General features: G+C 46.8%; 1 protein-coding gene across 7 annotated transcripts; it reads right to left on the bottom strand.

Moving 5' to 3' along the window:
• Positions 1-2: 2 nt before the first annotated feature.
• phactr4b (phosphatase and actin regulator 4b) lies at positions 3-26,581 on the bottom strand. 7 transcript variants are annotated; one of them, XM_030371063.1, is made up of 16 exons: positions 26,377-26,581; positions 17,951-18,068; positions 17,589-17,633; positions 11,486-11,656; positions 11,086-11,166; positions 9,938-10,564; positions 7,397-7,744; positions 6,205-6,336; positions 4,648-5,167; positions 4,224-4,552; positions 3,187-3,385; positions 2,836-2,891; positions 2,544-2,605; positions 2,280-2,417; positions 1,672-1,748; positions 3-1,501 (listed from the first exon to the last, which is right to left on the bottom strand). In XM_030371063.1, exons 3-16 carry the CDS (start codon positions 17,599-17,601, stop codon positions 1,486-1,488), a joined length of 2,769 nt encoding a protein of 922 aa, XP_030226923.1. In that variant the 5' UTR covers positions 17,602-17,633; positions 17,951-18,068; positions 26,377-26,581; the 3' UTR covers positions 3-1,485. The 7 variants fall into 7 exon arrangements, with proteins under 7 accessions (XP_030226923.1, XP_030226925.1, XP_030226924.1 ...); XM_030371065.1 differs by lacking the exon at positions 26,377-26,581 and adding an exon at positions 24,645-24,811; XM_030371064.1 differs by lacking the exon at positions 26,377-26,581 and adding an exon at positions 20,094-20,193.
• Between the last annotated feature and the right edge of the window lie 1,392 nt (positions 26,582-27,973).

Here is a 27,973-nt window from a genome sequence, read left to right as displayed (position 1 = left end):
TCAAGGATTTGTAGGATTTTTAATGAGATCATATTATGAATATTTACAACTGAAAAGAAAGTTATACAATTTCAATAATAAAAAAAAAGATTTACAGAAAAGGTACTCTTTATAGTTCCATCCTAGAGTTGCCGTCATTCACTATTGAGCGCTTAAAAAAATAACAAATAATACTTCTATATTTAAAATGTCATTTAAAATAATAGGAAGACAAGATAAACATAAGCATCATTCAAAGATATCTGCATGTACAACCCTGTTATCTACTGGCCGGAGGACACCATAAGATCAAACTGTGTTTTAATGGCGGTCCTGACAAAAATGACTCCCTGTTAACCATTTATTTATTTTCAGATTTTACGTATCCCTGATCCACACAGCACTTTGAAATATTCAGCAACATTTAGCGTCCTCCTGTAGACACAAAACAAAAGGCCTTTCATAACATGGCTACAGAATGCATTGTTTTCATCTTTAAAGGGAAAGTACAAAAGTTCATTGAAACAGAAAGTTATGAAACGAAAGACAGACGAGCCAGATAAAAGTACACTGGACTCGCTATTGGCTCGTGCAGCGGTGCTTTGAAAAACTTAGTGATATAAAGCATCACTCTACAGTCCTTCTGACATAGAGGTTATGTTGGCACACAGTACAACTGCTATATGAAGTTGACCTTTCCTATTAACGACAATAAAGCTCAAAAAGCCATCTCACAGCACAACCATAAATACAGGCAAGCCAAATTAAAAAGTAGGCTCAAATAAAAGCTATCATTATTCATATGACCTATCATACAATATAAAATATCTTGTGCATTAAGGAATATTTTTGTAGTTATAGATCTCCAAATTTCATTCTAAGGTAATCTATACACAGCAACGTATTCACAATGACATAAAATACACACAGTATCCCAGAGCATGTCTGACAATGTGAAAATGGCACATCCCAGTCTTCGTCCTCCTCTCCACTCTTGCGTCAGCCCTTGGACTATTACTTATTATTACCACCTATACAATAACTGATGCCTTCATCGCTTATGTTAATAGTCACAGAGCGGGGACAAGGCAATACAGAATGAGTTGGCATCAAAGGTTGTGGCTAGAACCCCGGATGCCCTAAAGAAGCCCACAGGAGAGAAGAGCGTCAGCCATCTCCACGATCAGGCCGACCGAGTTCTCCGCCTTCGCTCCGCTTCGTTGGCACGTGGTACGCCCGGGAGAACGCCGGATCTCCTGGTCTCAGTTTCGCTGTCAGAGTTTTGTGCGAGCAAAGGAACTGAACGTTTAATGGTGGGCACACGAGTATCCCTGATACTAGGCTTTTTCATCAGCTACAATCGCTTCGTTTTTTTTCTTCTTCTTCCACTGATGTTCTGCACAGTACATTCAGAAACGTTGAGGGGTAGTCTGTTTGTTGAGCAGCTCCGTGGCAGACACTCTGCTAGGTGGTGGACTAAGTGCTTGGTCATCCAGGAAGAGGATGTTAAGGTCGATGGAACCTAGACGCCATCAAAAGGGAATGCCCATTAATGAAAGACACAACATACTGACAATCACAGTCCTCAGCACCATGAATCGCAGCGGTGTATTATTTATGACACACACTTTTAAGCACACACTTACACAGTGCGGTTACACAAAGTTCATGAATGAAAGCCTGAACACAGACCTTGTGTAGATTCGACTCTCTTCGTGCACCTCCATCTCAGTGCTCTTGTAGTCGTTGAGCTCCTTGCGGATCGCAGCCTAGAGGTGATGGAGACGGACAGATTTGAGTTGGACACGGATATCCCATTGAACCGATTGATATTGAACTCTTATAAGGGGGGTGGGGGTGCCACCTAGAGGGTACTGGAGGTGGGCCGCTGAGTCATTAAACAAAGTATTGTTTGTTCTCAAAAGAATGTTAATGTTATTTCTCTGATATATATATATATATATATAGATAAAGTCAGTATGGCTTTTTTCTGAATATTACGTTGTTGTGAGTTGCTGATGTGGACCTTTAGTGGAACAAGTTTGGGGACCTCTGGTCTAGAGGCTATTAATCAGGTGAACCCGCCACTGTGAACAAACAAGTCCATCAAGGTGCCCCTACCTGCCCTTGTAAAATGCCTTGCGCGGTTTCCACGACAACGAGTACGCCCCAATGACTACACACATTTGGATGAGGACGTACCTCCCGTCTGTCTTTTAAGCTAATGTTCAGCTTAATGTCATGCGCCAGCAGGGTCACTGCGTTGGCAGCAGACAACATGCGATGACGTGAGGATGTACCTTATCGGCGGGAGTCAGCTTGGTCCAAGGTTTCTCCGCTCTGCGGTCATAATCGTGGGCGTTGGTTACCTCCACATACTCATGGAAACGCAGGATTTTCCGGGCTTGTAGTTCTGCAACCGTTGGTCTTTGGCTGAGCTGTAACCATTAAATTGCAAAGAGTCTTTATTGCACCAGTTTCAGTGGATAACAGCAGATAGCGTTAATGTGAGTGTGTGTGCGTGTGTCTGTGTGCGTGTGTCTGAGATGTATCGTTGCTCTTGCCTTTCGCGTCAGCCGTCGTTTGATCTCCCTGACCTCAGCCTGTCGGTCGGCCTGATTCTTAGCTGAAGAAAGAGATGAGTAATTCTTAATTTAGATTAAACTTCTAAATTTAGTGTCATCTGAATTACTGAACATTGAATTAAAAATATATGTCTTGCTCTCCAGGGAGCACTAGGGAACTGACATTCATTATTCCCGGAAATTTGAAAGAGCAGAGAGAAAACAGAATAATAAACTGCGATTTAGCTGAAAACAACAAATGTAAAAAAGGAGAGAGGAAGCTGGTGCTCACGCTGTAGGATGTTCCTCTGCTCCAACTCCTCAGCGGTAGGTCTCTGGCTAAGTCGTCTGGAGAGAGAGAGAGAGAGAGAGAGAGAGAGAGAGAGAGAGAGAGAGAGAGAGAGAGAGAGAGAGAGAGAGGGAGAGGGAGAGGGAGAGGGAGAGGGAGACGGAGACGGAGAGAGAGAGAGAGAGAGAGAGAGAGAGGGGAACAAACTATTTTTACACACTTTCATCCGTTCGTCATTAACACATGAAGTAGGACAACAATCTGAGATGCTATCCCTGGAAGTCTACACAAACCGCCCAGACGATGCTTTCTTCCTAGTGGGGCAGTGCAGTACGTCGGTGGGCGTGCGTTCACCTCGTGAGGGCCGAGCCGATCTGCGTTCGGATTGCCTCCCACTGCTCCCTGCTCTGCCAGGTGAGGCCCTTCTGGCCCGTGGGCGGGGCCTCCTGGGACGCCCAGTCCGGGGTGAACCTCTCGCGCTCCGGGGCCGACGGCCGGCTGTTCAGCTTCAGGGCCAGGGTGTCCTTCCTCTTCACCCTGCTGGCCAGCGCACCTGGACTCAAGGAAACACACGGATAAGGCAAGGTTGGTCAGGTTCATGATAGACACAAGGAAAGAACACAGGTTGGGGTCAGTCTAGGTCAGCCAGGTTCATTCTGCATGCCCGGGCAACAAGCAGACACACAGGTTAGGTTAGGTTAGGTTAGGTCCATCAGGTTCATACAGGCCATCAAGGAACACTCCGGTTAGGTTTGGTTAGGTAAGGTTAGTTGAGTCAGTTTAGTTTAGGTTATGTTCATCAGGTTCATGCAGGACATCATGGAACACACCGGTTAGGTTAGGTTGGGTCCATCAGGTTCGTGCACAGAGATCAAATGCACAGAGATCAGGTTCGTAATACATGAAGTGTTTTATAGTGGTTGGCTGCACTGTTTGGAGACAGGGTGGAATCAAGGCATGCTTGAATTTAATTTTCCCATGAAATGCTCCCGGTTGAGGCAAAGTATACGTTTCCTTCATCTGATAAGTCTAAGACCGTGTCTGCTCTTGGCAGCCTCGGAGAGGGATCAGTTTCACTGTAAATCCAAGTTATTTATGTTCATTTTGACTCAAGCAGACATTGTAGCAAATGGAAACAGTTTTGTGCTATCTGGTTTCATATTGTTTTTATGATAAATATGTAATATTCATATATTGGCATTTACTCTGATTTACTACCATGAACAGCCAGCATAGCGTCAACAGTCTTCAGATGATTCATACAGAAACGATTCCTCGAGCTGGGACACCGGGGACCCCAGGGCGGCAGACAGCTGCCTAACACATCACTCTGTTTGGGGAGCAACACTGATGCGTTCCTCAGCCAAACAAGCCTACTGACGGATACTCACTCATCGGGGGCTCATCCTCGTCCTCGTCCGAGTCTTCGTCTTTATAAAGCACGGGGCCGTCCGAGTCGCTGTTGTCCCCGTGCTGGTCACTCCCGGGGTCCTCCTCCTCATCCTCTTCGTCCTCCTCCTCTTCTTCCCCGCTGCTGTGGTTCCCATCGGGGATCACGCAGATCCCCGGGGAGATCCCCGGGTCCCCGATCAGGCAGCGCCGGCTCCGCGGCTCCAGCTCAGGCTGGGGGATCTCCCCGTCGTACTCCTCCTCTTCCTCCTCGTCATCGTCGTCGTCGTCCTCCTCCTCCTCCTCCTCCTCGGAGTAGTCATCGTCGGCGCTAGAATGACAAGGAAACAGATGAGTCTGCGGCGGTGGGCCAGGAGGGACCGCCTAGGACACTGTGACACAGAGAGGGCCTGCGAGCGCACGTACAGCTTCAGCGGCTGGAGGCTGACGGGCAGCGGGCGGCTGCGGTCCGTCTGGTACTCCGGCGGGGTCTCAAAGAGCAGCGTGTGGGCGCGCTGGGCGCCGTCCGGGTGGGGCTGGGCCGGGCCCGGGTTGGACAGCGCCCGCTGGATCATGATGTGCAGCGGGATGGGCGCGGGGCGCGGCGTCCGCTCGGCGGTGGGGCTGGGGGGGTCGAACAGCATGAGGGGCTGCGGCAGCGGGTGGGGGTAGGAGTGCTGGTGGTGGAGGTGGTGCGCGTGGATGTGCTGGCGGGGCGGAGAGGGCGGGACGTGGGAGGGCAGCGGCGGGGAGGGCGGCGGGGGAGGCAGCTGGAAGCCGACCGAGAAGCTCGAGCGGTCCTCCGGGGGGAGGAGGGAGAGGCCGCCGGGGAGGGCGGGGAGCTCCTCCCCGGGGCGCTTGGACACCGGGGTGGTCCTCCTGGGGGGCATGGGTGGGGAGGGCTTGGCTACAGCCAGGCTGGTGGCCCCCGTGGTGTGGGTGAAGTCTGCCGGGGGAACAGGAAAACACTTATTAGTCATACAGTCACCCTAACCCTTGACAAAGACTGCTACTTTGAGTCCGGATCCCATTCCACATGCAGCATCTCTCAACGTGTACATGGAAGACGCAAACGCGCTTGGACCGATTTGAAAACTCAGGTCACACGTCCGAATCTGCATGAATGCATTCGTACGCGTGATGCGGGTCACAAGACGAGGTTCCACATGGACGCATACATGATGAGGCTGATGTGTGCACAAGACAACTTAGGTGAGACCGAATAAGCACAGCCGGTTGGAGCTGCACAGCCCAGTGTTAAACCTGCAAAACCTTGCTTCTCGAAATGTTCAAATGGTTCCAGGGGAACTGATAAGTGCAGCTCAAATGCAAACCTGGCAATTAGGTGCATGCATATTTCTATGATGGCTATAATTATGAGCCTCATCTAACCCTGCTTAGGACAGTAAAAGGTGCATAATTGTTAAGTCAGAGCCCGGGTGGTGGTGGTTGGAGCATGCAATAGATGGATTAAATCGGATTCCAACTTCCTCCCCTAAATGCCCCTTATCTCAGAGGCCTTTCAATCCTTGTTCTTCCTCCCATCTTTCCATTCCCCTTTGTGCACATGAAAGGAATTAAACCTTATAGTTTACCGGATGCAGTGCAACAAAACAATCCTTATTCGCATGTTAAGATGTCACTGATAAAGCAGGGCTGGCACAAACAGTCTCAGTCACTGATGCGCGGAGGCATCCAGAGTGAGCGCTGGCGCTGCACATGCAATCGCTTACTGTCGCCTCCTTGAAGAAGCAAACCAAACCCGGGGAAAGAACGCATGGCGTCGCAGGATACTGAGGAAGAAGCCACTGCCAGTCAACACACAGAAAGTATCCAGGCCATCAAGAGCGCTATGGTACGCAGACGTCCAAAGCAGAGCGTACATGATGAGAGGGAGGGGGGGGGGGGGTGGGGGAGGGGTTGCAGGTTCCAGACAGAGGGCGCAGCTCTGCATCGCAGCCCCCCCCCCCCGGGTGAGGTTACCTGGACGCAGGCCTCCAGCCCGCCGGCACAGGTAGACCGGAAGGGACAGGTACACGTCGTACTGGCAGTCCTGCTTCCAGCAGGACCAGTAGAAGGGGAGCTGGGTGTTGTCTCCACCCTGCAGGGTGGAGGCTAATGTAGGGGGGGTGGGGGGGTGGGGGGGAGACGGAGACGCAGCCCTTCAGCAAGTGTGTTTACGCTCTAGGAGTTGTGTGGGTGGTTGTTCTGCTGGGCTGCGGAGCATCTGGGTGGTGCTGGGAATGCGGGGGAGGTGGTGGTGGTGGTGGAGGCGTTGGAGGCGAGGTGTATTTGACTTCCTCTCAGGTTTCTGTTCTTCTATTTTAGCATTTACTTCTCTAGCATGAGATGAAGGGGGTTTAGTTAGATGCTATCATTAGACCAAGCCACTAGGAAGAAGGAATAGACGACTGTATTACTGCACGGTGCTTCTAATAAACTACTTGTGATCTCGGGATGTGACCTGCATTCTCCCATCCCATTAGCCACTACTCGTATGCGACATAAGGCTGTAGGATAATAAAGGAATATCTTACAAATGAAAACACTCTCTAACAGAGTGAGCACCTATATTATCTCAATATCGATTGACCTAAAACCCAGACAAGAAAGAAGACACTAATGTCATTCGCTCATATTTCAGGTGAGCTGTTGACCCCCGGTGTACTTTCGGAACGGTTACCGCTATGTGAACACTTGAGACACAAAAGACGAATCACACCCACAGCTGTCTGCTTTGCCAAGCACCAAGCCTCATCATACCAATAATCCAGAGGATAATTATCAAAGGAAAAAGAGCAAGCACACTAAATGTGTTTAAAAGCTCCCCATCAGTCCGCTTGTACTGTGTGTACAGGTTGTACAAATTAGAAGTAATACGCTTGGGAACAGCTGTCCAAAGTTCACAGATCACATAATTTGCAGGCCGGTTAAGTCTGTATATGTGTAACGTGTATTTGCGCATCACTCTGTGGTGATTCCCTGGAGAAATGGTGGTGTTAGAATAGCTGATTCGTATTCACACGTAGTCATCTGTGTTCTGATTGGCCGTTTGGCGGCATCTCGTGCACGGCGGCATGTCGGTGGCTTTGACGTGTACACATTGAATAAACCCCAACCGGCAGCAGCCTGAATGAGTGATCATTAGATCACAGCGCTCCTACGGCTCACTCACCCAGCATGGCGGCGTTGCCTCTGTTGACGGGCTTGGGTGGGGGCGGCGGGGGCTGCTTGGCCGGGTGGGAGCCGGAGGACGGGACCAGGGAGGTGCAGGAGGGGGCACTCGGCTGGGCGTTGGGTCCCCGGGGGGAGGGCTTGGCCGGGGCGGATGAGGGAGAGAACGATGAGGAGGAGTACGGGGACACGGGGTGGGAGGAGGGGCCGCGAGGCGAGCCCTCCTGGACGGACTCCGTGGCGGAGGTGATCAGCCACTTTGGGGGCATCATGGAGTGCTTGGGGGGCAGCGGCTCCCGCAGGGTGTCCTGCAGCATCTCCAGCTCCGGGACAAAGTGGCTCGCTGACTCTAGAGGGAACACAACCACAACATGAGCAGATGTTATGTCCTGTAGGTGTCTCACAGCGGGTATGATAACAGAGGGAATTTTACGCTCTGAATGAACATTCTGAACATTAGTAGCTTACCTTTTTCTAATTAAATACATTTCTTAAACACACTAACAGCGTAACAACTAGAAAGTGTACACTATCCGTAAAACATACCTAAAAAGGATATTTTTCAAAGATGATGAAACTTATTACAGGATAATTATCAGGCCTCTGAAGTAAAGCACAATAGCATCTGTTAAATAAACGATTCTTTCACACATTGTGCTACAAATGTTTTAATTTGTGGCTGGAGCAGCGAGTCGGTCTGTTGCTTCACCACCAAAGCGCTCGGTTTGCATGATCTGGAGATCCACAGATAACAGAAGAGACCCTCCTCCTACACACATCACCACCAATATTCACTTCCCATACCGTTCTTCAAAACTAACCCATTAATAAACATGGAGAAAGAAAAAAAGAAAGAGAGATTTGGAGGGAGAGGGAGAAATAGAGAGGCAGAGGGAGAAAAAAATAAAAGGGCAAGGAGAAAAAGATCTTGGAATAAGTTGAATGTAGAAATTAATATTCCATCAATCGTACGGACGGGCCGGTAGTAATTTGGGGTACATTACACTTAAAGCTCCATAAGACACCATTACTACCTAAATTAAACCGTTAAGATAAATCAATTAGCTTCAGTGCCCTGCCCAATATCAGTAGCGCTGGCGTTACGGGGCAGCGATCGGCACATGAATGGTGCCAACGTAATTAGAGACGTAGAGATGATGAGCTATTCCCTTCTGTTCCTGAATAAGAAGCAAAGCTGGAGCAGGGCTCCGGGGAGCAGGCAGAAGGCCTGTCTATATCTGGGAGGACGTCGTATCAGGAGGAGCGTTGAGCAGGGAAGAGGTATGTAGGTGAGAGACTGAGAAGCCGGAGAAAGTATCAGGCATCACGTTTAATAAACCAGGTCAGGTTAAGATACATGTCCAAGATAAGTCCGGAAAAAGGGGATCGTTTGACACTATTCACTCATAAAATCTCCAATCCGGTTACAGAATTTCATCAGCCGAGGTTTACGTTTTTGTTTTCATCTCAAAGTACCACATCTAAAAGGCCTTGATTGCACACAGTAACACACCCATAAACAGCAGTAAACAAAATTGATTACTTCCTGCCCTTTTCTTTTGAAACATTTATCAACATGGTTGCTCCTTCAAGACATCCTGAGATACAGTGAAGGACTGAAGAGATGTCAGATTGCAGGAGGCTGTGATGTAACAACACTCAGAGCAACAGTTAGAGCAGCACCTGCTTGATACGTAGCCTCTCTAATGCAGCCAAGGTCACACATGGCTCGCAAGCACACCAGACGTCTTGTGCTGCACTTCAGTTGGGGAGGAGCCGGGTAATGTAGGTCTTAAAAGGACCCTGCCACCGGAACCACATAAACCAAGCGTCCTCCTACGCTTTTACATTCAGAGGTAAAGTGCCGTCGCAAAACGTTAAAAACAGGACAATTGGGTTTTCAGCTGTCTACCCGAATGCACAAATGCGTTTCAAGCTCCTCCGATAATACCCAAGGTTTGGATTCTGGACTCTCGGTTGGCACATATTCATACCAGTAATGTTCTTCAAGGCCTGGCTGATGCTGCTGATTAAAAAGTAATCAAGTAAAACAAACCAGTAGACAGGCGGTGAAAGGTGCCTCACTTCGACTTTTCACCGACGATTCAATCTATTGTTAGCATTGCGGTAAGCGTTAGATTCACGGCAAGCCATCTTTAAATCAACTGATGCCACCTCAATAAGTTGTTAGGTTTGCTCTTCTAATATGCAACAAACCAGACGCGAGTTTAAATGGAGAATATTTTCAGTCAGAAGCAATGCCAAACTAACACCCACCCAGCCTTTGATCTTGCCTGCCTCATCATTTTTCAATCTGAAATGTGTAGTCAGTATATGTCAATATTGTACAATCTAGATGGTTTATAGCGTACACTGAAGCTTATCGAGATGGCTTGAATAATATTTTAGTAAATAAAGCATGAAATATAACCAATGACCATTGGCTTTGAGATATATTGGATCCCAACCCCATTTGTGTATGCGTTTGTCATCCGGTTTGGCTGCCGGTACCAGAGTGTGAGGGGCTTTACGTGACGCTCACCTCTGCGGGTCCTGCCCTCCTCGGCCGACGCGTGGCGGGGCAGCGTGGGCTTCCAGTCCGCCTCGGCGGGCCGACTCCTCCTGCAGTCCTCAGACGGAGCCTTCTGGAGCCCGGGCCTCTTCTGCCCGTCCTCCGGGCGGAGCCGGCCGCCCCGCCTCCCAGGCCCGTCCTCGGGACGGGGCCGCCCCCCACGCCTCGCCTCCTCACCCTGGCCCTGGGGGGGGCCCTGCCAGGCCATGTTCGCCTTCCACTCGCCCTCGCCCTGGGGTCGCATCGTCCCTCCGCCCCCTCCTCCTCCTCCTCCTCCTCCTCCTCCTCCTCCTCCTCCTCCCCCAACTCCACCCCCTCCTCCTCCTCCTCTACGTCCGTTATCCTGCGGCCCCATGTGGCCCCTGGGTCCTGGACCCCCCCTGCGGTCCCCCTCCGTGGGGTAGCGCCCCCTGCAGTCGTCAGGCTGAGCGAGCCAGGTCGGGTTCATCCTGAAGTCTGCCTCCGAGGGGCCTTTCCCCTGGCTGCAGGGGCTCCTGAGGGCCCCACTGACCGCAGGACCCCCGCCGCTCATGGGCAGTGTGTGGCCGTTCTTCACGTAGGGCTTCCCCACCTGCTCTGCCTCGATGGTCTCTACAGCTGAGCGGAAACACAGGAGACGAAGACAAGCACAGCAGGTTACCCTGAGGGTCCCGACATGAGATCCAGGTGCTAGTTTGTCGGTGATCATGCCCTTAGAAACCAATGAACACAATTCAATAAAGTCGAGGTGGAATAGGTTTGGTGTGCTGTGCTATGTACGGTTGACATGCTAATGCGACCCCTCCACAGGGGTCCACATGTCCATGGTAACAGGTTGAGCTTGAAGCCCTGAGGGCATCAGGCTGTTGTCTTGCTGGTCCTTTTATAAAAGGAGCAGCTGTAATATAGCAGCAACAAATAAGCAGGATGGGAAGGAATGCTGCAGGGCACAACTCACTCCACTTTGCTGCAGCTCCCGCTGACATCTCTTTATAGATTTTCTGGTGTAAATTAATCTTTAAAACCACACAGAACATTGTGAGACAAAGTGCTCTCCTGGGTTTGGATGGGAGTCACTGAAGAGGGTCAATGGACCTGCAGAAACAGGGGGGGACAGAGACCAACAGGGGCCCTCCTACCGTTCTCCGGGGCCTCCTTCAGCAGTCCCTGCTCGATGAGCTCCTGCCGCGTCCGCCGCGTCGACATCTTCCTCTCCAGAACTGCCGACGACACACAGAGTTCACACCAGCGCATTACACTCTCCGCCGCTCCGACTCATTACAGGACCGGGAAAGTCAATAATCTTGAATAAGAAGCTGCGGGTTCACCGATTTTCCCACAGCAGGATGTTGTGTTTGTCACCTAAAGTATTGCATTTCAGCTGACCGGAGACTGTTTTTCTTTTGTATCATTAGGGGCAGGAAGTAGGAAAAGCTAACTAAGGAATTCCAACACAAGTTGAATGCAATGCATTGACTTATCCGGAGCTGGGTGTTTCACACGCATTCTCCAGAACACAATGAGGGGGCAGAAACAAACCTTCGGAAGTCTCCTGAAACTTGTCGCTGCTTTTCTTCTTCCTCCACTTCCAGGGTTTGAAGATCTTGCCGAGCGTGGAGAACTTGCCCTTGCGCTTGGGAAGCGAGGAGCCGTCCTCCACGCCTCCCCCCTCCCCTCCCGGCGAACTCTTCTGCTGTTCAACTTCATCCTCTGAAAAAACACAAAGGGTTCAGAATGAAGCCAGCGTTCTGTGCAGAGATATATAGAAGCAGGCATAACGGGAGAACAAAGCCCCCTCTGCATAAATCAGCCACAAACCACAGCGCTCCCTGGGCTGATCTGAGATAACCAAGCAGCCCTTCATCTGTGCTGCGGGTACAACAGCAGGACAGAGAATCGTGATGTAGAATAACTTTTATTTCTTCAGCTCTCTCAGGTGTACAATGTGCTTTAGCGAGGGAAACAGAGACCGATGAGGCAGTGTGCTACCACAGGTTCCATGGTTGCCCCTGGTTTCCATCAGTCCTTCACCCACTGAATGTTAACAGGTGTCAAGAGATGGGGTGGGAGGGGCCCTTTCCTCCTCTGACTTCTATCTGACTCAATAGAAGGAAATGTGCATGTAAAGAGAAATACAGTATCAGACTGAAGGGGACCTCAGGGAACCATCACACGCTTGTCAGAAAGCCAACCCCCTCCTAAAGGGCACTTATCATGAGTCGATGCCTCCGCTCTGCATCAAAGTGACACGCTGCCGTCACCGGTGCCTATTCTGGACCTGGTTATTGGCAGAACAAACTGACAGCTTGCTGAGTTCAGGACAGCTATCAGCACATTGAACCTGCTATGCTAAGAAGGCCGTGGGCCGCTTTACTGAGCAGACATAACAATCAAGCGTGCAGGCACACACACACACACACACACACACACACACACACACACACACACACACACACACACACACACACACACACACACACACACACACACACACACACACACACACACACACCCCTGATGTTTAGCCACTTGACGATATTCAGCATCGTCTCCATCCATATGTTTGTTCTCATTCACTACCTTTTAACTTCTACACTGATGATCAGATCTACCAAACCAACCAAACAGCAGCCAGGCCCAGGGGCTGCAGAGTGTGTTCAAGAGGTCACCCTCGGCTACCTGGACACGGGGGTCTTGGCGTCCAGCTCCCATGGCGATGAGACCTGAGGCAGCATGCCATCAGGAAAAGAGGAAGCATTCACCAACCCAAACAAACTCCTGATGAAATCAGTCAAACACCAGGCAGTTTGGCTCCCAACACGAGAAATATCCAGTATGGGGTCCAATCCTAAAGTCCATGTCCGGACCATGCATGTCCACTGTCTACCGGCCGGGGGGAGACCTCATTAGGAGACCGCATTCGGACCAGGTACCGTCATATCCAGGGGAAACATTGCTCAAGGGCCTGGTCCTCCCCAAGAGGCCACATTTCTGACACAGGAAGTGTAAGAAATGTCCTGTCAGAGTACCGGCGTCCACTCAGCTGAAGCGATAGAGGCAGGATAACAGCTAGCTGCTGATAGTTCGCTAGCAGGAATACTCTGCCTGTACACCCCTCAATCCAAACACTTTCACGCCAACACGGATGTTTACTGATAAGTCCTTAATAGAGCAGCATAGGACGCAGTAGTCGTGCCCCATGAGGGAAATGCAGAACTACCCGGGATCAAAACATAAGAAATATCCGTCTCTGTTGTAAAAAATCCCATTCAGAGGGATATAGCTCCACTTGATAAACAACTAGTTCACCGATGATGAAATCGGCACAACAATAAGCCAACGGTGTCCGTAAAAAGTAGTCCTAAGTGGACGTCCGGTCAGGCACTACAGCTGAGTGACTACAGAGGAGAAGGACGCAGTGGGAAAGAGCCACAAAGACAAAAAAGGGCCAGAGCTGGGAATAGAGAGGGGGGGGGGGGGGGGGGGGGGGGGGGGGTCAGCCTGGAAACACAGGGAGGGAGGAAGCAGTGCTACACCCTGATCCTAACAGAGAGAACAATAACAGAAGCTCTTCCCCTCGCTTTTAACATAACACAGAAAACACAAAAACAAGGTACAGCTCATGGAGCTGAGTAGCATGCCATACAAGTAGATTGCATGTCCTGTGATATTGACAGAAAAACATTCCTTTGAGAGAGCTCCAGACCTCTAAGTAATGGTGTCTGAACCGGGGCTTTTCCTAGATAACACTCAGGAAACGAGCCCAGTAGAGGGGAGATGGAGTCAGACTCTCACAACCTCTTAGGCCCCACCTTCTCTCGCTCTCTCGCTCTCTCTCTCTCTCTCTCTCTCTCTCTCTCTCTCTCTCTCTCTCTCTCTCTCTCTCTCTCTCTCTCTCTCCCTCCCCCTCTCCCTCTCCCCCATATGACTCAGGGAGGTCAGGTGAATGTGTGGTAAAAAGGAACACTTGTTTTAAGGGCTTTAGCCCTCATCCAACTTACATAAGAGCACCAACGGGAGGGAGGGGTGGAGTTATACCCCCGTCTCGGTTTAAAAGGCGGCACATTATGACATTTCATTGTTTAACTGGATGAAATTAAGTGGATTGACTCCACTTCAAGCACTCTGGAATGCCCCTTGTTGACAAATACGCGTGTGCCGTTTATTCAGTGACAGGAAAATGTGCAAATAAGTCGAGATTAGGTGAAGTAAAAGGAAAAAAAACATCTTCCCCGGGGCTCTTTCGGCTGTCATGCAATTGAAGGTAACCTTTTTTTTTCCTCACAGCTAGCTGCAGGCAGGTTTATTTGAAAGACAAAGTGCTAACGATTGACAGCATGAGGACATCTGCAGCGAGGGTATGTGAAGATTGGTCAGTGGTGTCAAGCTTTTCCTGGACACATATGACCATGTGACGTAAGCTTCCTGCTTCTCCTTTATGACGGGGTGGTGAGGGAGTGAGGTTGGTAGGTGTCAGAACCCCTGCTCCCTAGACTCTACATGACATGAGTCTTTGATGGACTGCGAGGGAGAACATTTCCCATGTGTGTTAGGGGTGGTTGATAAGGCATGTTGTTATGACATTTATTGTAATGGCCCTAATACGGCTGGCAAGGAGAAAGCTACAAATGAGCAGGTGGAAAACCAAGAGGGTACAAGCTACTGCAATCCTACAACTGCACCAATGGACTCTCGCAATAATATGAAAATCTGGATTGCTGAAATGCTGATCTTAATTTGCCTTGCATGTGTAAGTCCACTTCAAAGATAAAGCGAAAAACACATGTAATGTGCTTTGGTTTATATCCACATAGCTTGGCTAGAATTACCTAGAGCTATCCAATGACCTCACCTCACTAAAATACCAAAATAAAAACCTTTTTCCTTTGAAAGATAGCCACATGAATGACTGGTCAAGCGCTACGCTCATGGATATTAAAACACATTCCTTGAGTTGAAAAGTAATGGGAAACATGGCATGAATAAGGCCCAAACATCGCCACAGGGAGTCAGATCCAGAGATCATGGTGTTGGGCTGAGGAGGGGATAGAGGAGTGGGTCTGATGGAGAGTTCTGCTGGGCCCGGGGCTCTGTCCATCCACTCACACCTGAGATGGACCCATGCCTCAGAGGGAAGCACCAGACACCCGTTTGCAACCAATGGGAGCTGGCCATCCCATCTGGGACCTTCACAAGAAGGGGCTGCACAATGTTTAGGGAAGTAATCATTGCCATTTTTAAAGTCTGGATCCCCTCTGTTCATTGACTGATTCTAAATACAAGCACGTTCTGTGGGCCAACAAACTCAAAAACGGGGGGAATTAAACACCTACAGAGATAACAAAACGTTCCAGAAGCCATACAACACGGGATTAACCATTGATTTATTTTTTACTTGTTGTCCGTATGATAAACTACTCCATTTCTTAAATTAGACTGAGCAGTCATGAGGGAATGTGCCAAATCTGAAGTACCCCCCCCCCCCCCCACACACACACACACACACACACACACACACACACACACACACACACACACACACACACACACACACACACACACACACACACACACACACACACACACACACACACACACACACACACACAGCTGATGTTCAGCCACTTGACGCTGGTAACATTCTCAGATTCTACACTGGTGACGGCCCCTACAAACTCCACTCTGAACAACATTTTAGGTCAATACATTCAGTTTGGTTGTTGATCGTACAGAGAATACGCTTTTGTTTCTTTGAGCAGCAGAGACTGCTGAGACTCACCGCCTTGCTGTTGCTGGTCATTATCTGGCGTCTGCAGACGAAGGCTCTGTCCCATGATCCAGCCCCCTAGGGGCCTCTCCCTGCACTCTACCCAGGAATGTGCACTCTAAGCCGGGCAGGAGGCCTCACCTGCTCTCCTCCTGCTCCACGACGTCCACCCGTCTTCCCCCTTAGCACTGGTCCTCCACCCCCTCTTGGTTGTGAGTGTTTGGCTCACTTTTCCTCTCCTCCAGGACTTCAGTTCAGTCCTATCCCTCTCCCCGCCTCTTTTAATCTCCTTAAGACCTTCCCTCCCCACAGGAGCCTCACTCCCTCTCTCTCCTGACCCTCCCTCCTTGGCTTCCAGTGCAGGTCAGCATTCACAGTAGATGCCTACCATTCCTAGGGAGAACACTGCTTATGTTTTTAATTTGCTATGGATAGTCTGCTGTATGTGTGTGTATGTGTGTGCGTGTGTCTATAAACTGTTAGAGTAATGTGTTTATGTTGGTGAACGCACGTATGCATCCCTGTTGTTCTAGCATCAGTTTATATGCATGTGTATGCCGGTGTTGTGCTTGTGTGTGTGTGCGCGCGTGTGTGTATGTATATTTGTCTTCTGTGTGTCTTGCGAGGGAGAAACAAAGAGGAGTCTGTAGCCCCTGCATCTATTGTTCAATGTCAACGCTCAGATTCAGGTCAAGAGTTAAACATGGACGCTCTGCCGTAGAGAACCATAACAGGCGTTCCACTAAATATCTGCACGATTCACGAGCTTGAGAACCTCCACAGCGCCAGCATGGCAATGAAACAAAACAGGCAATTAGATGGAAAAAAAAAAAGACAGAGAGTTCCAATAAAACTCTCCTGGAATTGTAATTGAATTAAGGGGCAACTTAGGACTTCATTAGCTGTCTTGGACAGAATAGCGACTCCCCCACTCTAGAAGACAGGAGGGGTCCGTCTCTTGCTGGGCTTCCATTAGTGGGAGACGGCGATGAGATAAGGGCCACTGCTCTACTCTAGGAGAGGCATGTGCAGCATCTGGGGGATGTACGGTAGATGCTTCTGATGGACAGCTAACCATTACAAGGTCACAAAACTCGTTAGAGTTGGAACGACGGGACGGACGCTGGCCCAGCCAAGCCAATGCAGAAGGCGGCCCACGAAAGCATCTCTCCCTTCCACAGCCAATAGCCCACTAATAGCAGCCTAGGCTGGCGTTTAGAAGCCAAGCGGGGGTTTACCACGCCACACACTCCACTAAATACCTGAGGCTTCAACGCATTTAGAGATCTCTGAATCGACTCCTCTTTCGGAGACCCTGAGCGCATTAGGTTGAGAACAGGCGGACGCTTTCAGAGTTTGATGCCCCAACGACGGCGTCTTTCAAGCTGGACCTCTCAGTTGGAGACGGCGCTCCCTTTCCCTCTCCCTGTGCCCCAGATAGAGCCTCCACACCAGGCTGCCATTCAGAGGGAGCTGGGCCAACCCACACGAGCCCAGAACCTGTTGGCCTGACCTGGATAACAGACTGGGCCTGGCTGCTTCATAACGCAGGGAAGGCTGAGTGAGACAAACAGGCTGCCGTACCACACATACAAACAACACCCACACGGAACGTTTAATATAGCTGATGCTAAAGGAGGACGTGTTGTTAGAAATGTGGATTCAAATCCAGCTTTATAGTTTCATAAAAAAAAAGAAAACACATTTCGGGATTGGTTAGCCTGGTTCCGTAACCAGCCTTCAAAGCCCAGTAGGTCGTCGCGTTTATATCCGAAGTGGCCCATAAAAAGCTCTGGGTTAGGCTGGCTCTTATAAACATGTCACGGTTCAGTGCAAACTTAACAAAAAAAATACTAAGAAAGACTAACAACTCACCACGACTTTCCATTACAGCGTACGAAGCACGCCAATCGACGGGTCCTGTAGGATAAAACACAACATGTGATCAGCCTGAGAAGTGTCGAGGAGGTATTTCATGCGACTTTTTGGTGTCATTAAATAAGTGTTTTTTCTTAGCGATAAATGCGTGATACAAACACACTAACTTCAAGCATTATATCAAAAAAATAATATCCCAGTGACATTTCCCTAAAAAGTATTTGCATTTACAAAGAATGGCACAACGTTTTTGGAGTGGTTTAAGGCTAACAACATAGAACACCATTTCTATATCTATTTCCATTCCCGAGCCTGTAATCATGCAATAGTCTGAATCTGTATGAAAGGTGGAGACGTACGCTGTAGAAAGTCATTGGAGTGGGGGTGGCAGAGGCGGTCCTGAGCAGCAGTTGATGGGCAGTGTCTCAGGTCTCCACCAGTCTAAGGAGGTCAGCTACACCCATCTCAACCCCGCTTCTGGCAACACATAGAGAACATGTACAGCATGCCAGCAGTGAGTGGTGCAAGGCTCTTATAGCAAGCCTTGCTCCATCGATTAAACATTCATGAGAAGCAATGGACTCAAACGCAAACCTGTAAACGACCAGAAACACCATTAAATATTAACACCAGCGGGTCTGAGCTCCGGGACTTGATTCCAAGTGTAACAAGGGAATGCTCATGATTTACATAATGAAAGGACTTTCAGAGCAAATGAGAAAAATGTACGGTTCAAAAGGTACGATCGGTATCACAGCAAGTTATTTTCAGAAGATCAGATGAAGAACGTAAAACGCAAACACGTTACTGCTGTAACTTGGTATATTATTAAATAATATACAATGAAACACAGGCAAAATAAAAGTGTTTTAATGTGAGAGAGACAGAGATAAAGACAGAGACGGAGAGAATGGAGTTGAATTGAAAGAATTGCTGATTTCTTATTTAAATCATTGCCCCCCAGTGCCCCCTGGCTCAAACATGGTTAAATGCAGGGCTGTGATAGTATTAAAGCTAGCCAGGCAATTTGGAGGAACCAGCCAGAGCAAGCTCGATTTTGAAAGCAACCAACCGACAAAATACAGACCCTCCCTCCAAAGCCACTCCCCAAAATACATGAGCAGCTCGCTAACTTTAGCAATAGGTCTGCTGTCCTTGTGCTAATGGCCTATGACGGAAACTGTTACCTATTTTGGGTCAAAGGCTGAGCATTTGATGTATTGATTCTACCCTACTTAAATATGAAGAAGGAACCAACATGGCTGACATAAGTATTATACAATGATGCTAAACAATGATTAACTTGTTTGCCAGAAGTACACACCAGGATGATAAAGATGTAAAAAAAGAAGGATGGATTCTCCTGAGAAATATGCTTCACTGCAGGGCCTTGATAAATGTGTAATTGTATTGATTGATCAAAAGGCAGCTAAGTGAGAGGCATGGGATTCGGCTTTTTACAGATTGGAACTTGATCTCATCACCAAGACCCCGGGGCAGAGTGGAAGGGGAAGACCCCGAACAGAGAGTTAAGAGTGAAGACCCCGGACAGAGAGTTAAGAGTGAAGACCCCGGACAGAGTGGAAGAGTGAATACCCCGGGCAGAGTGGAAGAGTGAAGACCCCGGGCAGAGAGTGAAGACCCCGGGTAGAGAGTAAAGACCCCGGGCAGAGTGGAAGGAAGAGTGAAAACCCCGGGTAGAGAGTGAAGACCCCGGGCAGACTGAAAGAGTGAAGACCCCGGGCAGAGTGGAAGAGTGAAGACCCGGGTAGAGAGTGAAGACCCCGGGTAGAGAGTGAAGACCCCGGGCAGAGTGGAAGAGTGAAGACCCCGGACAGAGTGGAAGAGTGAAGACCCCGGGCAGAGAGTGAAGACCCTGGTCAGAGAGTGAAGACCCCGAGGTAGAGAGTGAAGACCCCGGGCAGAGAGTGAAGACCCCGGGCAGAGAGTGAAGACACCGGGCAGAGTGGAAGAGTGAAGACGCGAGGCCATACAAGGACTGGCAGTCCAGCTGCTCTTGGTCAGAAACTATTGCAAGAGTCTGGAGTTTGAGACCTGGGGCAAACTGCCTTAATATCACATACATGACGTTTGAACGCGTTAACCAAGGTTTGTATTTTTTGCAAAACTAAACAGCTTTGCCCTTTGACATTTATCCATTTTTACTTTTAAACTTCCCAATCTGTGGAAATGTGGAAGGACAGATCACATATATATACACACACACAAACACAACCACACATACATAAACAATTATATATATATATATATATATATATATATATATATATATATAGACACACATATACACAATTAAAATGAAAAACACTAATAATAAATTAATTGAACTCGTTTTTATACACTAACCCTATCATTGATACATTCTTAAACAGTATAAGGACATTTGCTAGGCAAACGTCAAGCAGAATAGGTATTGTTTTTTGATCAAGACTGCATGGCTAAATTGGACTTTGAAGTGAGTGCCTCATAGTAATGACTTACTAGACTGTCTTTCCTCTGTTCGGTGAAGTGTAGAACACAAATGGTGAAATAAGTCTGTAGAGATATTATAAACATGCTGCATCCACAGTTCTGTGCATGTCATCAATACAGCACATGGTCATTGTTCTATTGTAGTGCCTATCCACTAGGTTCCTCATGAACACCTGTTTACAAGCAGAACCACAGAGGCTAAAAGAAGAAGCTAGGCTTAACCACATACATCATAACATGGACCATACTGTATTCTTAAATTTTCTCTGAAATATTTTATTTTGTGACGATTGTTAGTTGTTTAACAATTATTAAGATATAATTGTTGAGAAGTTTATTTGTCTAGACAAACCCTGCCTCTTTAATTCAATTACAATGTTACCAATATATATTTTTGATAAACTAAATGTAGTACCAGGAAGGTAAAAGTTACATTTTCAATGAAAAACCTTTTTAGAATGGTGAATAAAAAGGTACACTTATGGTTTATGACAATGCTCAGTGATTGCCACAAAGACGTGAGTCCACTTTTTAATTAAAGGGAAGACAAATATTTATTTGTAATTATATGTAATATGTAGTTCTTCTTTCACCCTGCCTGGGTTCAGTTCGCAATCTTGACCAACTCACTGTACATTATCCCACTTATTACATGGCTACTTAAAAATCGATAATTTGACACAAAATATATAACACATACATATATTATATTGATGCTGCAAAAATAATTTGGTTGAAACTGCGTCCATGAATCCAAGAATGATCAGACTTGCGTCTAAGGCAATCAGTCTGTTAGTCATCGCAGCGGTCTGCTATTCAGAACTGTAGAATGACGTACAACCATGGAAAAATGTGAAATGAGTAATCAACAGAGCCGTGTTAAACAATATAGCAGGTAATCTGTATGATCAGTAGTGAGTGTAGTGTATGGATGGATATGTGAAACAGGACCTGCATCAGGGACAGAGGCACTGGACAGTCCGTCACCCGGAAAGAACCACCAACTCAGGATGTTCCAGTAGTTCTGCAACAGCCACAAACCATTCGATGTTCTGAAGCCAATTCTGGGACAACTAAAAGCTCTGAACACGACGCAGGCAAAACTAACCGCACTGAATACCATGCAGGCAAAACGAATTCTTCTGAACATGAAGCAGGCAAAACTAGTAAAAAGCTAGTGTAACAGAATCTCACCGAGGCAACGATAATTATTCTGAACACAATGCAATCAACGCCAGTGGTTGTAAGTTGTCGATAACATAACCAAGGGTTCTTAACCCTTGGTAAAACCCTTTGTTAAGAACCAAAGCTAAGGGGTTCTATAACCGGCAAAACCAAGGCTTCCACACGCGGCAGCAGCAAAACCCAGGCATCTTAAACCACCAAATAAAGGCCTTCTATAACCAGCAAATCAAAAGGTTCAGGCCAGGGCAATTCCAAGGTCTCTGAATGAGGGACTGCCAAGGAAAATGGATCTGAATCCAAAAGGTGCAGGCACAGCCAACTCCAACCATGAAGAACACAACCCAATTAATCAATTTCCAGTTTTAACAACCGCAACTCTTTTTGTCGGTCAAAAGTTAAAACTCATAATAGTGAAATAATAATGTTTTAAAAATAAGCAGCAGTAGCCAAATCTTACGTAAATAACAACTTTTCAGCATAACAAAAACAAAACAATGTCTACCAAATAGGACCAGATTGCACATTGATCCAGGAAATATAATTGCATCTTCTCAACCCTATTCCAACTAATAACGACCTAAGGCCAACATATGAAACAAACTAACTCATAAACTCACTTTTACCAATTGAACCATACTAAGCCAACCTAACCATTTTGTTGAAACATTCACACTTGGTTTTGGCAACTCAACCAAACCAAAAAAAGTTTTAAACTAGCCCCAACTGAGTTGTGAACAGGCTCAGTGATTGCAACAGTCAAAACATGATTAAAGGAAGGAAAGATATCAAAAATAAGATACGAATATAACAAGAAGAAGTATTTGTATGATCAAGGGTGAGTGCAGTGTATTGATGAGTGGAATGTGTTACTACATGTAATACATGTGGGATACTATAGAACACACAAAAGGCACAACAACCACTATAACACACAAAACCAAAAGGCCCAAGACCAAACCAAAAATATCTAAAACCAGACACCAACCAGCTAGTGTGGGAAGAGAGAGAGGGGCTGATGTTGTACACCTTAAGCCTGCAGGACCATCCGGCACAGGTGGCCACCAAAAAGATGTATTAGCAAAGGTAGATAGGGCTGGAAGGCTTCATGTGGAGGAGCCGTGGATGGCGACACGAAGCAAGCCCAAGGGCCAGAGAGAGCAACCTGCGGTGTGGTAGAGTTGATGATCCAGCTTTTGGGTTATAACACTTGGCGTCACCCAATAACAAGGAGACTGCTCTGTCCATTTGAAATCCCATTTAAAAAAGGTTTGAGGATGTAACGTAGAGACACTTGCATATCTATTTCCCGTCATCACATCACCTTAAACCAACGCAAAATTGTCTACAGTCACTTAATAAACATCAAGAATGCAAACAGGTTGCTGAAAAGGTTGGTGTGTATGGTAAATCGCTAGCACTCTGATGTGTGTGGCTGGAATAACGACCAGTTTCTAAACTTGTCAGTAGCTCATTACATAGCAGCGCTTCAAATAATGTAGGGAATAAGCGCAGTGTGGTGTGCTTGTGCAGACGGTGGAAAGGGAAATAATTGAAACTGTTGCTATTGTTATTTATATAGAAGCAATGCAAGGCAAACCCTTCCCATGGAGCAACAGCCTTAACTCGCCGGGGATTATTCATTTTCAGTCGTAATCAATCACTGAGGCAGAAAATACAACAAATACCTTGAAGCGGACTGACATGAAGGACATTTAAATGACACAGCTCTGGAGCGACTAAGGCCCAATCCCATTTCTACCCCTTACCCCTCCCCCTTGTTTTGAAGGGGTAAGGGGAAGGGGAAGGGGTAAGGGGAAGGCGTAAGGGATAGAAATGGGATTGGGCCTAAGGCCCAATTCCATTTCTACCCCTTACCCCTTCAAAACAAGGGGGAGGGGTAAGGGGAAGGAGTAAGGGGTAGAAATGGGATTGGGCCTAAAACATGAGCTTTCTAGTGCGACTGCACCAATAGACAAACAAGAGAACAGAAGAGAGAGGGGGTCGTCACGTATTGGATATTCCGTCCTGCTGCATGTACCAAAAGCAGATCATTAATGCTTGGAGGACATAGCGCCATACATAAGACACCATTTTCTTAAACTTCGTAACGACACGACAACCATAGAATTCATTGAAGCCTACGTGTTTCCATTGTCATGTATCGACCCATGCCTTCGAGTGCCTCTAGCTAGTGTATCATGATCTTCAAGGCCTGGCTTGTGTTGGGCTAAAAATGTTCAGAGGAAAACAGGAAGCACTGTTGGGGGGGGCTATCAAAGCACTATCAAAGATATTTTGTGTTTTTTTCAAAGAGACACATATTCCTATAAGGTGTGGGTTCGTTGGTGGTAGTGCTGTTTTTTTTATAAACTCCCACCCAAGGCCACCGCCTTGTTTGAATGACTCAGGAAACAAAGAGGATCTCTCTAAATCTTACTATAACATCTCTAGCACAGACTGAGATACCGAAAAATAGTACTCAAGCAAATCTTCTCCAGTTTTGGCCGCTGCCTTGTATGTTGCATAACAGTTGCACGCAACGTCAAATATGTAAACTCAAATGTAGTTTCAATTAAGTTGACCTCCTCAGAAGGATGCCCATGCACCGACATATTGATGGCCTAGTTCCTCCTTCAAGTGGTTAACTCTCTCCAAACCTTCCCAAACCAAGAGAAAGGAGCTATTGTAGAAGAAAACATAATTAAAGGGTTTGTCAAAGTTCTTTTCCACATTGTAACAGATATAGGACTTCTGGCCCTGCAAACCATTACCCGTTATTTTATCAGCAACACAATGATCCCATCTCTTCTCTCTTTTGGCACCTTTTACTACATAAGTAAGCTTTGTATTATGTCAAAGCTGCCAAACTGTGACATGGACTTCAGGCAATACAAAGCTACTGTATTGCCTGAAGTATACTGAAATCAATAGGTCTTTGCAAATGTGGTGCTTTTGTTCTCTCTCCTCTCTTTGGCTCCAAACCAAAGCTCTGGTAGGTCTCACACCACTTTGGCTGAGAACAGTCAGTTCTCGCTGGGAAGATTCAGCGAGCAGCAATCGGGTGGGGAAACTGAGCTCTTTGAGGCGGATAGCAGAATTACGACTGTATAATATACTGTGGGATGCACACCCTTGAATGCCGCACTTTACCAGCGATGATTGAATTACGAAAAGAGCGGAAACGGGAGCAGCTGGCTTGGTGGTGGCATCTTTAAATAGCAGCTAAACTTACACGGGAGGACTCGCTTGTTGGCACAAACAGCTCAGTTGAGACAAATCATTGTATTCACACTCACCTCCGCAAATCACCGCCACAAACACAGAAACACAAGAGTCGACGATAAAAAGAGAGCTGCAACAACTACACTTAAATACCTGTGGTTCTTTCTCGGTTCGTACGAGTCCAAACTCCACCCGAAAAGACCTAGAAACGGACGTGATCGATCTGAATCAAATTTATGTGACCAATTCGGACCAATAGTGGCCAGGCTCTGGGATAGCAGAACTTTAATAGCTGGACCGTGTTCTGCAGATGCTCAGTGCGGTGCACTTGGCTGCTGCAATAGGGACGGGTATCGGCGCCTTCTCCCTATACAGGCCAACTGAGCGTCATCACGAGCTTGTCCCAGAAAAGCCTCACTCACCACAGGGACCGACGGCCCACTTTTACTACAGCCCAAATATCTTCTCACCTTTCCGACCTTTCTCAAGACTGTGCTAGATGGCCGTGTACCCTGGCAACGCAAAGTTCTCATAAATATATAATTGTAATGCGTGTGTGTCGTGTCTTCCTCTTTAACTTCTTCTGAGGTATTTAGCCTTTCTGACCAGTCTGAAGTCAATGGGTGATGGAACACATTAACTAGGAGTGTTAGAGGAAGCACAGTCTGTTATCTGTCCTGTATGAGGTCTAACTGAACCTTCTGAGTGGGTTTTTAATGGTGTTGATCCAGCATAAAGGGTGCATCACTGCTTACATTATTCTGAGGACAAATTAATAAGGGCTAACCAAGTCTGAGACAATTGTAGAAGAAATTCCTGACAATTCCCTGTATCAAATAGGCCAATTAATTATTTTCTTTTTTTTTATAAACACAGATGGGTCTTATTAATAATTCAAAAATACCCCCATTTACGCAACGTGTCAAATACAATTATTTTCAAATAGATCCCTTGATGTAAGTGACTAATGATCCATAGTAGTAGTTTGGCAGCTCACAATTGGGTAATAATTAAACATATGGCATATTGCTGTACAAAATCATTAATAACAATTTGAATACGACAACTTGGATGCGATATACCTGCGAGACCGTCAATATTAACGTTTATACGCACTTGGATAAAATCTAAGATTTAATTTCAGAAATGTTTTGATGTATTGCGTATAAAGGCTACATCTCGCAAAAGAAGAGGCTCGTAACGATGTACATCACCGCGTGGTGGAGCCTACAATCGCCTCCCTCCCTCTCTCTCTCTCTGAACAGGCGACGTTGTAGCAACCATGGTAACAACACTGGGATAACTTGTCCTTCGTATTGCATAATGATGGAGCTGTAGTAAAACGCCAGCGTCACACCTCTGCCGGTTTATAATTGACCGCATTAAGAAACACTTTACTGCTGCAAACGAATCGCATTTTTACAAATGCTCTCACAGTTCTGTCCTTCCGAGGAGTGCAGCATCCCTGCACGCCGGAGTCCCGACCACCCCGGCCTACTCTGGATCCCCACGTTCAAGCAGTATGCAAAACAAGGTTTAAAATGCCCATTGCACAAGAAGCGACACATCTTATCGCTATCCCACTGTCTTCACGGCCACCTCTCCCGTTACCCCGCAGGCCGTCCTTTGTGTTCGTGGATCTCCACTGTGAAGAGCATCAATGGGAAAATGGAGTTGCAGTGTTGTGTATGTGAACAACACCGACTGCTGTCTACAGCGGCCACATGAAACCTACCCGAACCACGTCCCAGTGTGGAAAGGCGTTTGTTTTGACCGTAGATATGCTATTCATCTGGGAAGTTAAAATAACTTTGGTCTGCTGTGTGAATGGAGTGGATCTCGCCACTCCATCACCGGGTCCCTCGCCGGGTACTTCTGTGCTTACCTCTTCCTTTGCGAACTGTTCTCCTCCTTGGAAATCAGTTGCAGACGAATGCAAAAATAGAAACCGTGTCATTTCTTCATAGAACCCTTTTGTTCAAATCTCGGGTCTAAACTTTTTATGCTTTTGCTCACAAACCGGAAAATCGCATTTTGGTACCAGGAGTTGTTGATGGAAACAGCAGCGCCTCTGCGGCTGATGAGGGGAAAAAAACTAGTATCAATGTTTGTAGTTTGAAGACTTCAATACCCATGATGCACTGCGAAAGAAGCGCCCGGGGCATGCCTTTTTTAAATGCACAATAAACCACAATTTAACAGTTGAAATAACCTCTACAATAATAAATTTATGATTATTATTATTTTATTTGAAGTGGTTAGGTTCACTATATTTTTGAGAAAAAAATGCGTCGATATCATCCTGCTAGCTTCAGTCTTGGATGTGCTACAGTGCAACAACATTTCATGGTTTGTAAAGGCCATCTAGTGGTCGATTTTAAACATAGCATTCATTATTACTTAATTCTCATAATTGGTGCAGTCTATGTTTCGATTCAAACATAATTAACTGATAACATCCTGAAGTGGGCAGTACTGAAATCATTTGCTAGAAAGAACTTGGGAGGGAGCGACGGCAAACACTCTCTCTCTCTCAGAGAGAGAGACAGAGAGAGAGACTCAAGATAGATGTATTTGTACAGCCTAGCTACCAGTATAATCATTTTAACAGTCTTCACAAACCCATGTTTTACAACCCTTAGCACTATAATCTATGTTTTATATTACTAGAATTCATTGATAGTGGCCCATGCCTACAATACACATATTTGAATTTGATTCACCACTATGGTTTGGGAAAAATAAATAAAGTAGAATTTCTTATTATGAAACTATGTTTCTCGTGCGATTGTAGGTAATTCAAGGACATATTCTTGGTATGGATGGGTGAATGTGTACCTACTTCATAAGATGACCCACTATCCCTAGCAATTATTTGATTAATAATGTTTGCCCAACCTGAACCCATTGACAACTCCATAGATAACTTTTTGCTTTCGTGTAAAGTATGCCCTTCGCCCTTCATTAAGCCTGATGACAGTAATTGCTCTTTATATGACAAGCACATTAGTTCTTTGGAAGTCTGACTCAGATGTTATCAATATCACAATGTGCTTGCCTATGTTCCACTTGGATGCCCCCCACTGTTGAGGGAGTTGTGTTGTGTTGTGATGACTGGCTCATGTTTTTCTACTGTGACTTGGTTTGTGTTTTAAAGCTCAATCTCTGTCTCCAGCAGGGCAGTGGCACTGAGCTATGCAGGAATGTAAGTTGCATGGGGGACAGCTGTACAGGATCTGACCTCTGGAACTATCACATTGCAGTTGAATATGGTTTGTGTTCATCAAGTGATGGACTACTCCATGTCTCTTTAGCTAATATCATCACAAGCGATTATATATATGTATTCTATACGTACAACTGAATTACGATTGTTATGAAGTCCAATCAACACATTATGATTTTTTCACATGCTATATATTTTTTTCATATTATTAAATAAGGAAGCTTCATTTACTTCATCACTTTCACTCATTGTGTTC

Source organism: Gadus morhua, chromosome 11 (genome assembly GCF_902167405.1).
Source record: "Gadus morhua chromosome 11, gadMor3.0, whole genome shotgun sequence".
Classification (NCBI taxonomy): domain Eukaryota; kingdom Metazoa; phylum Chordata; class Actinopteri; order Gadiformes; family Gadidae; genus Gadus; species Gadus morhua.
The sequence above is the reverse complement of the archived record's forward strand: the minus strand, read 5'-3'. Positions and strand labels throughout refer to the sequence as shown.

Bases quoted from the DNA above. Each gene is read 5' to 3' on its own strand.
- phactr4b (XM_030371061.1), bottom strand. From the start codon at position 12,704: ATGCTTCCTCTTTTCCTGATGGCATGCTGCCTCAGGTCTCATCGCCAT. The intron at 2,418-2,543 runs GCAAGAGCAACG...TAATGGTTACAG, and splicing joins AACGACGGCTGACGCGAAAG to CTCAGCCAAAGACCAACGGT. The intron at 1,749-2,279 runs GTACATCCTCAC...CATCACCTCTAG, and splicing joins AGCTGACTCCCGCCGATAAG to GCTGCGATCCGCAAGGAGCT.